This window comes from Lemur catta, chromosome 11, assembly GCF_020740605.2.
Source record: "Lemur catta isolate mLemCat1 chromosome 11, mLemCat1.pri, whole genome shotgun sequence".
NCBI lineage: Eukaryota > Metazoa > Chordata > Mammalia > Primates > Lemuridae > Lemur > Lemur catta.
This window is the reverse complement of record NC_059138.1, coordinates 90907698-90924296: the sequence shown is the minus strand read 5'-3', so window position 1 is coordinate 90924296 and position 16599 is coordinate 90907698. Positions and strand designations below refer to the sequence as shown.

General features: G+C 53.3%; 1 protein-coding gene across 1 annotated transcript in view; it reads left to right on the top strand.

Annotated features, from left to right (window-relative positions):
* PKD1L1 (polycystin 1 like 1, transient receptor potential channel interacting) overlaps window positions 1-16599 on the top strand; it is a 130236-nt gene that overhangs the window by 26149 nt on the left and 87488 nt on the right. The window contains exons 17-23 of the mRNA XM_045564209.1: window positions 1042-1174; window positions 4303-4509; window positions 7984-8165; window positions 10633-10854; window positions 13072-13232; window positions 14954-15322; window positions 16283-16342. Of these exons, the coding sequence (XP_045420165.1) occupies window positions 1042-1174; window positions 4303-4509; window positions 7984-8165; window positions 10633-10854; window positions 13072-13232; window positions 14954-15322; window positions 16283-16342 (1334 nt within the window). The remainder of the gene's footprint in view (window positions 1-1041; window positions 1175-4302; window positions 4510-7983; window positions 8166-10632; window positions 10855-13071; window positions 13233-14953; window positions 15323-16282; window positions 16343-16599) is intronic.

Genomic DNA, 16599 nt, shown 5'->3' with positions numbered 1-16599 from the left:
CCTGAGTAGGTCAAGTGCTCTCAGTGGGATTCCAGTTCCCATAGCTGTGGGGAGACAAGCGTGGCCATGGCTGAGCCTCAGGCTGGTGTGAAGCCTTTGTGCAGCTGTAGGGAATTACCAAAGTGTGTAGAATTTTCTAGAAAACAAGGCCCATGAGGGTAGCAGCATCAGGGAAAGATTGCAGACTTCCTCCAACGCTGGGCTTCCATGAGCATCCATGACTCAGCGCTGTGCTGGGGAATCCTGAATGGCCCCATCACTAGCCACGGATTCAGGACTTCTCCATTGGATCTGCATCTTCACGTGGGGAAAGACTTGAGCAGTAGTGCCTGGTAAATTGCCACATGCCCAGGTGGACACCTGGTGGCCTAGGTACGTGGTGCTGTGCTCTGTAGCCCCAGGGGCCCTTGCTGCCCTGTGGAAATGATACGGCTTGTTCAGTGCCTCCACCACTGCCTGTAGAGTGTGCCCTGGGCGCTCCGACAGCCTGAGATGACGATGCAGCCTTCATCCCCATCAGTAGGTCCTACTTTCTTATTGGAGACCCACCCAGGTTGTGGGCCTATCCTGCCCCTCCTGAGTTTGCAGGATCCTAAGAAATTGATCAGGAAAACCAAGCCATGGAGCAGGGATTGGAACAGGAAGATCATGCCCAGCGACCCTCAGTTGTGGGTCGGGGTGCCCATCACACAGGGAAACCCCCTGGATCAGCCTGTGGGCAACAGCGGCCCAGCCATGGCTGCTAGGAGGGTGGCCCAGAAAGGGAAGCAGTGTGCCTCACGTGGATGGATTGTCTGTATGCAGCACGTGACGTCCGTCTGGGAGCTTGGTACCTGGCTTGACCCATGCTGGGTAGACAGCCGGTCCAGCTCGGAGGGACAGTGAATAATAACCTCTGTGGAGACTAACCCGTGATCCTCATCGCGTGACTTGCCATCGGATACTGTAGTTCTGCAGATGTGGGGTGGCTGTGAAGAGTTAACGAAAGCCCCACGTACAGCAGCATCAGTCTGCTCGTTTCTGTGCTTTCTGCCCTCCCAGGGAAGGGGAGTTCACAGTGGAGGTCCGTGCCTTCAATAATGTCAGCACCGCCACCCTGAGAAAGCGACTTTTCATCGTGCGCAAGCCCTGCCAGCCTCCCCTGGTGAAGAACATGGGGCCTGGGAAGGTCCAGGTAGGGCTGGGGCCTGCGAAACCCGTGACCAGCCTCCTTTCCGCCTTGCTTGAGTTGGGACCCCTGTTAGGAATCGTGTGAGCTTTGGGGAATGAAGGGCGGCTTTGTCCGGCTCATCCTGCCACAGTTTACACAAAGGAGCTCCTTGAACGCCTTCAGAGCGGGTGGCCTGGGTCCCCTGGGGTGGGGGAAAGGCCTAGCCCAGCCTGAATGGGTGGGGACAGCCTTGCTTCTGGGGTCTGTGTGTGAATAAGTCCTTTATTTACCTATATTACTCTGGCACTCAGCACGGCTCACTTTGATGAGGTTTTTTTTTGTTTTTTTTTTTGCTTAGGCTGAGAACTGTAGCGTTTTCAGGAGAAAGGAAAATTTGAATGCATGTGACATCAAAATCAAATAGGGTTGCTTTTTATTTCTTTCATTCCTTTGAGGGCTTTGATTTAGAGCAAATTTTCCTTTTCAGGGCAAAAGTGCTCAAATAACACACGGGGATTAAAATCCAAGAGTGAGCTGCATTTGCCAAAATGCTTTCTGTGGCTCCGAGCCCCGAGCAGTCAGGCCCTTTGAGTCCCAGGTCGTGGCACTTCCAGAGTGTGGCAGTGAAGATCAGCGGGCACGGGCCACGGGCCCGGCCTCCTCACAGGCGAGACCCTCCTGCCTCTAGGCCAGCGTGACCCACCGTGCCGGGCAGCCCTCTGGGTGTGGGAGCTGGCTGGAAACACCCAGGGCAGCAGAGCTGGGAGGAGCAGGAGGCGGGGCAGCAGGGTTTCCGCTCCGGGCCTGACTCTGCTGCTAGGTTAGCCACGCACACGGCCTTTTTTTGGAGTTTTTTAAATCAGTAAAACATTTTCATTTTCTCATCTGTAAAATGAAACAATATTGATAGTTTCATTTTTTCTTTATACTTTATTTTATACATTTTCTAAAAGTATGAAGGTAGAAAAGGAATCACCTGAAATCCAACGAGCTGGAGGTAGCCACTATTAATCGTCCAATGGATTTACTTTCAATATTTTTCTACGGCTTTTTATGTGTGGGAGCTGTGTGCAAGCACATGTGTTTGTGAGTGTGTGTTCTTCACAAAACTGGGTTGCAGCGTGACCATTTTCCCTGAAGTCTTTCGATTATGTGATTTTAATGGTGGCAACATGTTAAGTCATTGGTACAAATTATACGTCATTTGACAGTGCCCTCATGCTTGAATGCTGTTGTATCCGATTTTCTGTCACTACAAATAGCTTGGCGGTGGCAATCTGTACACACCATCCTGCGTGTCCCTGGCATTTCCGGAGGAATAATTCCCACAGTTTTCCCAGGACCTTGACAAGCATAGCAGTGTCCTCCTGTGGAAACTCACGTGTCGGGGGCGGAGTCAACTGTCACCCCTGCTGTGCCTTTTGCATTTTTTAATGTCTGTTATTATTAATGGGCAAAAAAAAAATGGCATCTCAGTATTAAAATTTTCTAAAGCCCATATAAGTCTGGACAGTTTTGTAGAAAATCCCAGAATAATGTTATATTCAGAGTAAAAACAATAAAAATTATTGGAAAGTAATTTACTTTATGACTAAAGTCACTTAAAGAATGCCAAAGGTAAAACGAAAATCCATTTGTAATGAGCACCAAGATTTCTTAAAATCTCATTTTTCAACTCCCTTTGGAAGTTTTTCCCTTACCAATTTTTATGGACACTCAGGGGAAAAGTCCTCCAGGGGGAGCCCTTGCACCCAGCATCGGCCCCAGGGTGGCGGCTCCCCTGGCTGAGTGGAGACAGCCTCTCTCCTGAGGTCCCAGCCTGGCTTCTCCTCAAGCTCCTGGAGGGACGTGACTCTAGAGACGTTGGCCCAGGGGTGGGGGGAGGAGAAGGGGCTTGGGAAAGGCAGCGTGGCTGGGAGGGATAGGGTTGTCGGGCAGGAGCTAGTATTTTTGGTATCATTGTCCTTTTTAGCTTATTAATGTTAGAAAATATGTTTTCTACTTACTACTGCTATCTACATTTAAAATTTTTTGTGGAAATTTTTAAGCATAAATAAAAGTAGAAAGAATAGTGCAGCAAACCCATCACTTTCAAAGACGAGCAGAGTCGTATCAGAAGGCCGCCAGAGCCAGGCCAAGGGAGACCCCAGGCCCCGAACGGGCCACTGTGAGCATCTAAAACATAAAGTCTACAATGGAATGAATCATATTAATATTTTTAGAGATCAGTTATGCCAAAAGAGAGAGAGATTCCCTTGTTCCCACAGAACAGGCAGGCACACACAGCACATCGGGCACCGTTGGAAGTAGCTGGTGCTACAACCTCTTGCTCTGAAACTGGTAATTAAGGGAAAGAATTAACATTTATTCTTATTCTCCCAGACTGTACTTTGGGAAACCTCATAGCCCTAGACGATGAGAAAAATGTTCTTCTTTTTCTGCTCTTCTCTTCCACTTTTTTTTTTAATCGAAGAACTTTTGTGCATCCCAAATTAAACAATTGCATAATGATATGTTATGGAGACAATCGGAGACAATTAGAGAAATTTGACTATGAAAGAGGGTTAGATTATATTAAGAAATCATTGTTCATTTTTAAGATAAAATAATAGTGTTGTGTTTATGTAAGAAAATACCCTCAGTTTTTAGAGATTTAGTATTTAAATTTAGTATTTAAGGATTAAATGTCATAATTTCTGAGAATGACTTCAGAATATTTAAGCAAAGAAAAAAATAGAGAAAGCATGTATCTGTGATGTATATTGTAAGTAATTTTCTTTTCTATATGTTAATTGAATCTTAAAATTTATATTTTTGACATTCAGTTTAAAATTTCCATGTAATCAAATAAATCTACCAATATTTTCTTTGACATTTTTCCATTAATTTTATGCATAGAAAGTTTTTTCTCATTAGGAGTACTTAAGTATAAATACTTATTCTTTCTTCTTCTTTTTTTTAACTTTTTATTTTTATCTATAAAACAGTTGTAGAGTTTACTCTGGTGCTGTCTAAAGTCCAGCCCTAGGGAGTCCATTCTGTGATGATGCAAGCAAATAATTAGAGATGTACAGTTGAGAGTGTCTAGTAATTTGCCATTGCATTAGGCGTGATGGACATTTAATGAGACATCTTCTCTTTTCAATACTTAGGTGTGGAGGTCTCAGACTGTGAGGTTGGGAGTGACGTTTGAAACTGCTGTCCTCTGTGACATTTCCCAGGGCCTTTCTTACACCTGGAGCTTGATAGACTCTGAGGGGTCCCCTGTCCCCCTCCCTGCTGCTGTGGACACTCACAGACAGACCCTCGTCCTTCCGGGCCACACGCTGGAGTACGGGAACTACACTGCCCTCGCCAAGGTCAGCTCACCGCCTCACTATTCTGCTGGCCCAGTGAAACCCACGTGCCCACTGTAGCCCAAGAGCTCAGCATTTGTAACTCTACATCTGTTCTAACCAAGAAAAAAAAACTTTAAGAAAAGTGTAGACAGGATTTTAAGAGAAATGTTTAATCCCCCCAAGAGAAAAAATTACGTTCAAACACTGGCAAAGTAATAGGTGAAAAACTCCTTCCAATTTGTTTAGCAAAACCTTCTAGTGCACCTGCCTCGAATAAGCCCTGTGCTGGTGCCGGATGTCAGGAGAACACGCACCTCTGCAGTGTCGGAGCTCCTCTCCCAGAGTGGGGCAGCATCCGAGGGCTGGCCATGCGAGAGGCAGCCACCGTGGCCGCCTGGCACTCTGGCCCTCTGCAGGCTGGAAAGTGGTGAAGATATGTGAGGTAGAGGAGGGAGCAGTCACTTCTGCAAGAGTGGGCTTTGTGAAAGGGGTCCTGAAAAGAGAGTGTAGAAAGGGTGTAGAAGGGGGTGTGGGAGCAATAGATCGGCAAAGGTGAGGAGGGGACGGGGGACAGGGGGCAGACCCTGGTGGGACAGATGGCGGCCTGGGGTCTGGGGAGGCCAGGCAAGGGGGCCAGATGGTGGCCCCAGGATATGCACAGTGAAGGAACTGTGCTCTCTTTGATCTGTGGGGCGCGTGGTCCTGCTGAGCATCATTCCCAGCTCGTGCCTAGAGTGGCTCACCACAGGTTCCTCAGCACCCACACTGGCCTTGACCTTGCTCAAGGAGCCAAGTCCACCAAATCTGTTCTGGAATGTCACAGTAATGGCAAGCCCTGCAAAGAGTTTCCAGACGCTTCCTCTTAGTTTCCATGAGTGTTTCAGCATGAACTAGACCAGTCGCAACGGCCGAATGACGGAGGGCTGCAGACGGGGCTTTGAGAGCGCTGCTCTAGGTGCAGGTAGTAGCGAGAATTACAGGCTTCCCAGCATGTGGCAGACTCCCTGTTGGAAATGTTAATTGGGAAAGAGTTGGCAACAGTTTGGAGGGTGGGATGCTGGGAGAGTATTCTAATAGTGAAGTCAAGAAGTAGTGAGAGGCTGAGCCAGGTGGCGGTGGGAATAAAGAGCAGGGCTGGTGGCGGTAGGGGGATTAGGGGCCAGTGACCCATTGTGGTGACTAATTGTAGGAATCAAAGGGGAAACTCAAAGAAAAACCTGTAAGACTGGCTGGTGGGGGAGAGTTCCTTCCTGTTGGTGGAGCACTATCTGTATCTGGCTGTGTGTCGGGGAGGGATGCGGAGATAAATGAGGCCTTCGCACGCTTGTGTGCAGGACCTGGGTGGGGAGGTAGGTGGAGCCCAGCAGGCTATAGAAGGTGGGATCCGTGTCCACACAGTGGGACAGGCCAAGCGATGAGGGCAGGAGTGGGCAAGCGTGAGCCGAGGCTGTGGTGGTGACAGGGGAGTGCATGAGGGCGTCTTGGGCTCTGGGCGTGCCGAGGCAGGTCGGGCTTGTGGGGCGAGTGCTGGGCAGGGAGGTGGAAACAGGCCTGGGGTCTTCTGAAAACGCTGGGAAGGTGGAAACGGGGAGAAGAGACCGGGGTCCAGCGGTGACTTCCGTGTTTCGCAGGTTGAGGCTGGCATTTAGGAGGGGTATTCTGGCGGCGTGCCTGTCCCGGGAGTGGGCTGGGGGCATAGCTGGAGCGGGAGCCGCTGGGAAGCCGTCTGTGCAGATGGGAGAGCTGAAGCGGGTGTGAGCTCAGCCTCCTGCCTGGGTGGAAGCCACACCTTCAGGGGACCAGGGGAGAGAAAAGGACTTGCAGAGAAGGCCCAGCTTTTGGCATCTGTGTATCCCATGATAAGCATCATAAGGATTCATGCTACCAGTTTTACTTGTTTCATTTTAAAATAGTGAAAATGTTTTATTAGTTATATGCCAAAAAAAATCGCTTGTTCCTGATTCAGTCTTGCTTAATCTAAGTTTATAATCTTTACTGCTCACCCTCACGTGGCCAAGAGCAAGCAGGCTTTCTGTGTCTGTGACTAACTGTGGGGTCTCTCGGCACTGGAGCTTCTGAGAGGCAGATTCCTAGGGTGGTAGATCAAGCCAGACTGAAGTGGCGCAGAGGCAGGACTCCTGTGACTCATGTGGGCACCGTCCCCCCTCAGCCGTAACTTCCCGGTGCCCCAGTGGGGGCGCAAGCAGGTGAGCACTGCCTGGACAGGCCGCCTGGCCAGCCTCCCAGAGCGGCCTCACTCTGGCGTTCCTCCACCCAGTGTGTGGCCTTCAGCTTTGCAGACCGTAAGTGTCTTGTCACATTAGGGAGAAATCACCACTCTTTAGGCTGGTTTGTGCTGTGTGAGGTCGCAAGTGAGTGCTGCATGACCCAGAGGGTCAGGAGGAAAGGAGTCGCTGGTGTGGCCCCAGGCTTCCCTGTCCACGTGCCAGCTCTGTGAGGGGTGCGGCTGGAGCACGGCTGGGGAGGGGCGGCGTGGTCAGTAAGAGCAGGCGCTGAGAGCCCTGGGCTGTGGACAGCGGGGTTCCCAGGCCCCTCCCTGGGCAGTGTGGAAGGGGTCAGGGCTAGGGCCTAAGCTTGCTTGATAGCCACATCGCTACCCTTCAGGAGGCTCCTGCCCGTCTTCCTCTAGCTCTTGGAGACTTGAGTGATGAGGTGCTCCTGCCCTCTCTGCTCTCGCCCTCACGAGTTGTGTCTAGCAGTGAAGCCCGCAGTTTCTGAGGCTCCTTGCCCTCCCTGCGTCTTCCTCCGCGGCTCCCCACGCTGTGCTTCCCCCGACCTTTACAGAGTGATAGCCTGGGAGCAGCCGAGCAGGCAGAGGTTGGAGGTGTGAGAGGGAATTTGGATCACACGGTCGTTCCAGTGTCCGGTGCCACTCAGGAGACTGCCCTGATCCGCAGGGAACCTCGCGCATCCGTAGGAAGAAAATCCACAATGATGAGGCCGAGACCCAGTGAGAGAACAGCAAGCGTTAGACTGTATTTCTTTCAAACTGCATCAAACTTTTAAAATAACACCTTGAATGCCTTATTTATAAAATGGTTCACTATTCCTGAGTTTAAAAATATCTTTCTTAAATGTCATTTACATTACTTAAAATCCATAATATGTTAGAGGGTTAGAAAGAAGCAGCTTAAAGAAAGATAAAGAAAGCTGGACAAGAGCCAAGCCCTGAACAATCCAGCTGATGGAGGAGGTTTGAAAACTGCATGGAAAGTCGTCATTGTGTTCGCAAACTAGGAAAATCCCGACTTGGTACGTTAACACTGACTCAGCAAAGCGTTCATCCTCTCGTGGGCTCCAGCCACGTCTCTGGTGGCACAGAGTAGGGTGGTTATTTTGACAAGTACGACTGGCTTAGTTGGAGCTGAGGATGCATTCAGACTCGCCAGTTTCCTTTCTAGTTTTGAGACAAGTATGGCTGCAGTGAGTCCCTGCCTTGTCCCTGAGTGATGCCCCCTGTCCTTGGCCCGGCAGGTGCAGATTGGAGGCAGCATGGTGCACAGCAACTACTGTGTGGGCCTGGAGGTGCGGGCCCGGGCCCCGGTCAGCGTGATCTCCGAGGGCACACACCTGTTTGTCCCCAGGACCGCCTCGCCCCCCATCGTCCTCAGGGGGACCCAGTCCTTCGACCCTGACAATCCTGGGGCCACTCTCAGGTGAGCGCCACAGAGCCGTGCGGCCGCCCAGACTCTACCTTCCCACGCTCGGGCTCTGGAACACTGGGACAGTAGTTAAAAACATTTAAGTGCATCAACTTTCATAAGTTGAACTGTTTTATTTAGGATCAAAATATAAGGACCTTAGGAAAGGGGTAGAAGTAAAACCAGAGTAGCTTTTAAGGTGATGTTTGAAGTAAGATCTGTTCTGGAATGTGAGGTTGAAGTGTTGCTGTTCTTGGACTCTGGGGTGGTGAGGTGCCTTTGGGTGTGGGGGCTTGGCTCCGAGTGCTGTGCGTGTCCAGGTGGGCGGCTCTCCTGCTGCTGGCAGCTCTGGCTCAGGGCTTGGTCCTCTTCTCTGTCCCCACCCTGCCCTGAGTGGCCCCTCCCACGTCCTGACGTAGATCCATCCGTGATCCCCGCGCGGTAGCCTCAGACACGCATCCTGTGTCCAGACTGCCCCCCGACTACAGGCCGTGTGACGTCCAGCCCCTGCACCGCCCTCTCGACTGCCTGGAGACCTCTCAGCCACGAACCCCCCTTCTCCCGGTCAGCCTGCCCGTCTCCCCCTAGGCAAGGATCCTTGCTGACACTTAGGCCAAAAACTTCACTGGCATCCTTGACTTCCCCTTTTTAGCTCTTCCTTAAACACCGACTCCACACCACCTCCCCGCCTCGGCCCAGTCTGAGCCAGGTCTGGGGCTCCCGGCCGGTCTGCCCGCCTCCCTCCTCCCCTGCAGCCAGTTCTCCAAGGCAGAGCCCTTACGTCACAGCTCGATGCTCCCTGCTCCTCTGTACACTCAGAGTGGAAGCTGACACCCTCACGCTGCCGTGCTGCCAGTGTTGCCTGCCCCCACTCCACTAAGGCCTCAGCTGTCCCTTCCTTCACTGCTTGCTTGTGTGGGCCTGTGGCCCCTCCCCAGAGCTGCTCGGAGGTACCTGGAGTGCGTCTCCCCCACCTCCTTGCAACAAGGGCTCCTTCTGCACTTCCTTGGTTCACCCAGCATCTGCCACCATGTCCTTCCTCGATTTGTTGCTCAAACATCACTTTCCCAGTGAGGCCCACCCTGAGACCCCATTTAAAATGAAGAATCCTGTCCTGATTCGACGGAGTTCTTCTCCATAGCCGAGTTCTCCCTCTGACCTGGAGCATTTGCTCACTTGTGGTCACCGTGTCTCCCGTAAGCTCTGGGAAGGGGGCTGTGGTCTGATATCTCCCCCGTGCCTGGCACGGAGCAGCTGGTCAGTGAATATTTATTTGTACATAAACACGTGAGTTCCTTCGTTTTCTCAACCCTGTGATCACACACATATTTGCTGTGTTCTTGGTGTGGGGGTTGGTGTTTCTGTTTAGTCCAGGGACGTGAGAGGCTGCTTCTTGGATTCACTGATTGAGTCCAAGCACGTGCTCTGGACAAAGCCCTCAGCTGGCTGTGCGGCTCCTCTTCTCCCCTAGGGAGACAGAGGCTGAGTCTTGTTCATCCCACCTCCCTGCCCCCAGCACCCGGCATGCTGCCTGAAAACAAGACCTCAGTGTGTGGCTGCTAAAATGAGCTGAATTTGCTCCTTGCAAGTAAAAAATATTCCAACTGAACCCCAGAGCAGTTGCTCCACACAGCCCGTGGGCTGGGGCTGGGGCTCCTGCCTGGTGGGGTGGCCGACTAGCAGCCGCAGCGCTGCATCACGCAAGCTTTGCACAGAGGCCTAGAATGTAGTACCTACACACCAGACAGAACCGCACCGTTAAGAGATCAATGGCAGCTCAGACGTAGGCGGCCCCTTTGGAAAGGGCTCACTGCTGGGGAATGGCCCAGGCCCGCCCAGCCACGGGCATTTCTGTTGCTCGCTGCTGGGACTGCTTGTCTGAGTGTGTGTCCCCGCTACGCTAAGACCTATCTGCTCAAGGTGGGGAACGATGCTGTTTTCCTGTTTGGCCTGGACAGAGGACCTGCATTTATCTTGTTGGATGTGGCAATTGTCATACTGCAGGGAGATCATGAGACTGGGAGGAGAGACACCTGGAGTCTGTCTCCCGGTCCTGCCTCTCACTAGCTGTGGGCTGGGCAGCTCCTGAGGCCTCCGAGCACATTTTCTTCCTAAAAGGGGGCTACTATGGCATTCTCATCTGTCACGTAGATTGTCACGAAGTGAGATGCAGTGTCTGAGAAGTGCTCAAGGGGGCACGGCTGTGTTACCTGGGAGGGGGCAGAGGTGGGAGCAGAGGGCATCTCTGTGCACAGAGGGATGGGAGCACCGGGTGGCCGTGCGTGGTCAGGGCCTCGTGCCAGTGAGCTGGGAGCAGCCAACGCAAACCCGACCCGAGCTGGTGGTTCTGCTGCCCTTGTGCAGCCCCCATGTCACTTAGTTCCATCAAAGAAGAAGGGAAGCAGCATCCCTCCCCCACCCACGTGTCCCCTTGTACCTCCCGCCGCCTGGGATGCCCACACAGGGACAGCTTCTCCCACAGGTACCACTGGGAGTGCACGGCTGCCAGCTCACCTGGGCAGCCCTGCTTCGACTCCTCCACTCCACACCACCTGGACACCCGGGCTGCCACCATTTCCTTTGCAACGAAATGGCTCAGCAACTGCTATGACCAGTTCCTTGTGACACTGACTGTCTCCAGTGGCGGCCGGAACTCTTCTGAGGCCCAGGTGTTCCTGTCCACCCGCCCCGACTCGGCCTTCAGGTACCACCTTCCCCGTGTTCCACACAGCTCAGCACACGGGTGTCCCGCTGATGCTGGCAGCCACGAAAGGAATCCGCTGTGCACAGCGAGCAGTTTGGGGTCGGCCACGCAGGATCTACTGCTCACGGGCTGGGGAAGCAGATCCGTGCTTGGGCCGACCTCTGGGCAGTGTCCCATCAGCTGTGCACACGGTGAGAGCCAGCACTGCCTGCAGTTCTGAGTGGGACCTCAGTGGGATCCCTCCTGTCATAGGGCCTACTCCCAACGTGGGGGACAGTACTGGGGCTTTGGGCCAAAGCTAGAAGGAGGCAGTCATTGCGTTCCCAGCCAGGGGCTCCAGGCCGCTGACTGGCTGACCAGACACCAGCGTGGGCCCAGCTGTGATGTCTGAAACGGTGAAGGGGGCAAGAGCAAAGACATGCTGTGACCCAAACCCAAAGCCCCTGCAGCACTGAGGTCAGAACAGCATTCACAGGTCACACGCAGCCCGAGATGCCAAGAACGTGGCGCCAGGACTCAGCTGACTGCTGGGCTGGGTGTGGGCATAGCCACTCGCTGGCCTCCCACTCCAAGGATTGGGTCATTAAGTGAGTGTGCAAGGGGGACAGGGCCCAGGCCACCTGCCTTAGCTGCTCCCCCATGGGCTGGAAGCTGGAGTCCACCCAGGGAGCAGTGCTGGGACTGGCCCACTGCCCACAGCCCTGCGTGTCACCTGGAAGGCCCCAGGCAGGTGCCCTGCTTCCATCAGTGGCCCCTGCAAGGGACCTGGGCAGTTACTATCATCCTGTATGTGGGCTAGGTGTGTCCTGGAAGGCTTCCTGGAGGAGGAAGCAAATCTGCTGTCCTCAGAGGTCAGAAACCCTTGAACTGGAATTCGGAATTTCAGGATTAGACTCAGTAGATGAGAATGGGCCATGACAATGGGCCCCACAGTCACCAGAGCTGCCTGGGGTCCCACAGACCTGGCCACCTCAGGTCATCTAAGGCTCTGATGCATAGTAAAAGTGAAGAAATGCCAGCACAAATCTACAAAAGTTGGGGCACAATTTAAATCATTAAATTGAATAAATTAAACACTTTTATTCCAAAACTACAGCATGCTATGTAATTCTGCTACTCGTGAGATAATTATAGACTTCACTTTAGAGTCTTCATTCACTGAGTGCCAAAGCTGTCGGATGAGCATCTTTCGATCCTGTCAGGAAGGGCTGGGCCTGTGTGGTGACATCCCCAGGGCCCTGGGCCAGACGGCCTCTCCTCGCCCATGTCCACCCTCAGCCCACCCCCGCCTTCACCCACCAAGCACGCACATGCTTAGAGACTCACACATGCACACGCTTACACACTCACACACGCACACACCCTGCCCGGACACACATGCACATGTGTGGCACACGCGGACAGGCTGGGCCCCGTGGAAGCTGTGTGGCCTTCCTGCCATGGCCCCTCTTGGCTCCTGCGCTTGGAGCTGTGAGTCTGAGACACGGGCCGTCAGGTGCGGGGCAGGGGACGCTCACAGGGAACACCATGCACTGCACACCCACTCAGAGAGTCTCCACTGTCCTCAGCCTTTTAAAGGCTCCCCAAGTCCTGCAGAATGAAATCAGCAGGGAGATCAGAGGCCCTGTCGGGGCGGCGTGGGACACAGGCCAGGGGAGCGGGTCCAAGCTGTGGGTGTGGACAGCCCATGACCCGTGGCCTGGTGCAGGGAGAAGGCGGGGCCAAGGCAGGGGTGGCTTCTTCCGCCGTGAGCATTTAAGGCCTCATGGCAATGGCACGTGGGGACGGCTGGCAGGGCCTGGGAGAAGGTGCATTTGTGGCTGGAGAAGGAGGCCCTGTGGCAGGTGGCAAAGCGAGGCCGTGCGGTGGGCACCACTGTCCTGTGGTAAGGTTGGCCAGAGCCCAGGCTTGGGGTGAGGAGGCCCAGGGCCCTTGCCTCTGTGTGACCTGGAGGAAGTCACACGGCCTCTCTGGACTCAGCAGGGCACTAGTGCGCTGGCCTTGCAGCATCTCACCCGTGTGAGATCAGCTTCCGCTGGTGGTGGCCCTGGTGCCGTGTCAGCCCTCCGTACGCTCCGTCACAGGGGCTGTGACACTGCGATTGAATTTCCATAATGGAGACCCAAGGTGGGCGATTTACACATGCCTAGAATGAATGAACGTGGCCAACGAGCCCTCACATTATTTTCCTAAAATCTGAAACTTTGTATGTTCCAGATTCGTCCACATCTCCTGGGTCACCTTTAAAGACACCTTTGTCAACTGGAATGAAGAACTTTCTCTTCGAGCTGCCTGTGAAGACTGCGGTGAAACACCAAATCTTTCTTACTCCTGGGATCTCTTTTTAGTCAATGCAACAGAAAAGAATAGGATGGAAGGTAAAAATTATGATTTGCTTTATTTCACTGATTGAGGAACAAAACCCAGGGTTATTGTGGGATTGCTAAGATTTTGCAAAGGACAATCCCAGGGTGGCTGATCAACCCGTCGAGTGACGGCGCTTCCCAGTCCGTCTTGCCTGTGCACCCACAGGGGCTCTGTGAGGCCTCAGCAGCAGAGGTGACAGCCGAAGAGGTGACGCCCTCGGGGCTGCTTTCCCCCCTCCGTGTGACAGGGGAGGGGCGCCCAGCGTCCATCCGGGCCGTTCTGTTGGGTTAGAACCGCAGTGAACTGTTCAGGAGGACCTGGGACGCGAGCCCCTGTCCAGAGGGCTGTGCTTCTCACCGTCTTGCCCGTCTTTGGGGGCAGCTGCGTGGTGCAGGGGGCGAGCAGAGGGACCAGGGCAGAAGGCCTGTGCCCGTCCTCCCTCCACGCTGCCAGCTGGTGACTTAGGCAGCTCTCTGAGATGCAGTTTTCCTGGGTGGAGTTGGGGATCGTGCTACCCCACGGCGTGGTGGCAGGGCTGAGTACAGCCACGTGCCAGAGCACGTGGGGCACTAGTGACGCAACTGCAGGTGCTGTGGGGCCCTCAGGCATGAGCCAGGAGCGAGACAGAGTCTTCACTTGGTGATATTTGAGATCAGAGAGGTGGCTTTGACCGGCAAACAGAGGGTCTCTGTTCCTTCCTGCAGCAAAGCCGGTGCTGAGCCCCACTGACCTTCACACTTCTGTTTTCAGTCCACTCAGTGAGGCCATACACAGCTTCCCTGAGCAGAGCTCTGAGTACAGCCGGCCTCGGCAGCCAGGGGACATCAAGACATAGAGCGCAATTGTGCCTTTCTTTGCAAGAGAGGCATTCCCAAATTCTTTTAGGTAAATTGAATTTTCCTGAATCAAAGCCCAGGCTGAATAGATTAGAAGAGGTTGCAAAGGAAACACATTCAGTGGTTGAACTTTCCAGCAAAGTGAATGATGCCCCCTGCATTGACCTGTGTCGAAGAATCTGGCTCTCCTGTGGTCGCAAGTAAAAGCTGATGTTATCCAGGGGTCATTTGTATGTTCATGGCATTTTTTTTCTTTGCTATTGACCCTTTATGATAAATTCTAACAACAATTTTTAGAATTGTTAGACTAGATGCTTACTGATAGGTAGGAGAGTAAGGATTAAGAGAAACTCCATGTGCCCCATTGTTTCCTGAAGACACACGACTAACCCATGCCAGGGGTGCACAGCATTTGGCAACCCCCCTCGGACTGGGAAGAGCAAATGCCAGGAGAAATGGCAGTGAATTCTGTGTTCCATTTATGTATGTTTGCTCCCTACTGTTGGCCAACACGCCACCAGGCAAAAACCACACTCACACCCTTTATCTCGTAAGTGTAGGTTTTCAGGTTCACATCAGATTTACTTGAAACAGAGCATCCTCACTAGGTGTGGTGGCTCACGCCTGTCTCTGCTCACAGGAGGCTAAGTGGGAAGATCGTTTGAGCCCAGGCATTCGAGGTTGCAGTGAGCTTTGATCGTGCCGCTGCACTCCAGTCTTGGTGACAGACTGAGACCCTTTCTCTAGGGTCTTTATATATACATATACATATATATATATATATATATAAAATTTTATGTATAACAAAGAATCCTTGTATAATCTGTAGGCTTTTTATAAGCAAATGATTTTTATTTGGGGTCCAAAATTTTAACACTGTCAAATGTTTGCTGAAGTTCCCTTTTGCAGAGCTGCAGGGCTGCTGGGCTCCTTGGGACTTGGTGCCATTCTGAAGTTACCAGAGCCAAGCCCGCTGTCCGCTGAGCCCAGCCCGGCAGATCCCGATGTGACCACCACACTGTTCTCACGGGAGTCGTCACCAGAGACCCTGGGCAGGCCTGTCCTTTCAGCTCCGGGGAGAACCTCCACAGAACCCACAGCTGGTGCCCCCCGGATTCCTGCTACTGGAGACTCCAAGGTCCCTGGGGAGGCCCCCAAGGAAGGACCACCAGACCCAGAGCCAGGATCACAGGGCGAGGGATCCCTGATGACCAGCCCCTCTGAGAGAAGTTGGCCCCCAACCAGCCCTGCCCCTCACCTCTCTGGTAAGTGGCCCCTTCCCTGCACATCATCCTTCTTGTCTGGGCCCCCAAGTTACCTTTGGAAGCAGGAATCTGGGGGGTCAGGTGTGAGATCACATCTGCACGGCCTTTAAGTCAGAGACTGCCGAGCTCGCACCCACCACTTGCTAACTGTGCTACGCTCATTGAGTCTCGGGGTCCTCACCTCTGAACTGGGACGATGACGAGCCCAGGCAGGTTCTGAGGGTGCACTGGGGTCCCGTGTGTGCAGTATCTGGGCTGCAGGCAGCGTTCACTCCACGTCAGCTTCCTCATCCTCCTCCCCTGCCCTAGTGATCGATTGCTTCACCTTATCGTTGGGTTTCAGGCTGGACGGGAGCTATTTTGGTGCTCAGAAAAGGAGAGAAAAGGCAGCTGTTAGTGAGACAAGCTGTAGCCTGGTACCTGCCCACCCCTCTCTATTCCTCACGGGCGAGGCCGGTTGGTTTTGTTGCTCACACCCGGGCCCTGCAGGCCCTTGCCAGCACCGCCACACTCTGGGCCCTGGGCTGGCTGCCAGGGGGGACCCCGTGAGCCCCTCAGCCTTCAGAAGAGGAGGGCCGGGGCACAGAAAGCGACATTTGCTTTAGGACATTCTTATGTCTATCTCTCTCCTTGTAAGAGAAAAGGGCGAGACAGTCTCTCTAAAAGAACAGAAGACTCATTTAAAGAGAGGACGACAGGATGCTGGGTGTGGCGGCAGGGAGTGGAGTGGGAGCCTGGGCCCTCCACTCCCCAGCCAGGCCGTTCCTGGAAACCACACTCCTGCTCCAGCTCCTCCCTGTCCAGCTGTGATGAGGTGGAGTGAGCCCCGCCCCTGAGGGTACTTTGTAAGCCACAAAGCAGTGGACGACTCTAGAAGTAGGCTAGCTGCTGCGTGACCCATCCGCAGAGTTGGTATCTGTGATTTTAAAGGCATCATTATGATTTTGTCCTTTCATTTAGATTTTGAAGCCTATTACAGTGATATCCAAGAAGCAATACCGTCCGAAGGAAGACAGCCAGGTGACTACGATTCTGCGATTGTTACCTCTCCCCTGGAGCTCCCGGGTCCACGTGGGACTCACTCCTGTCTCCCCTCCACACGCTTTTCTGAAATCTGATTTACCGTGCTGCTCCCTCACATGGAGGCCTTGGAGGGCTCTGCAGAGTCATCGGGAAGACTTCGAACTCCTTTGCGTGGCACAGTCTGACCCAAACCTCTATTTCCAGCTCTCTTCTTTCTGCCCTTATTGGACCCATTGCTCCAAAAACTTAAGAGT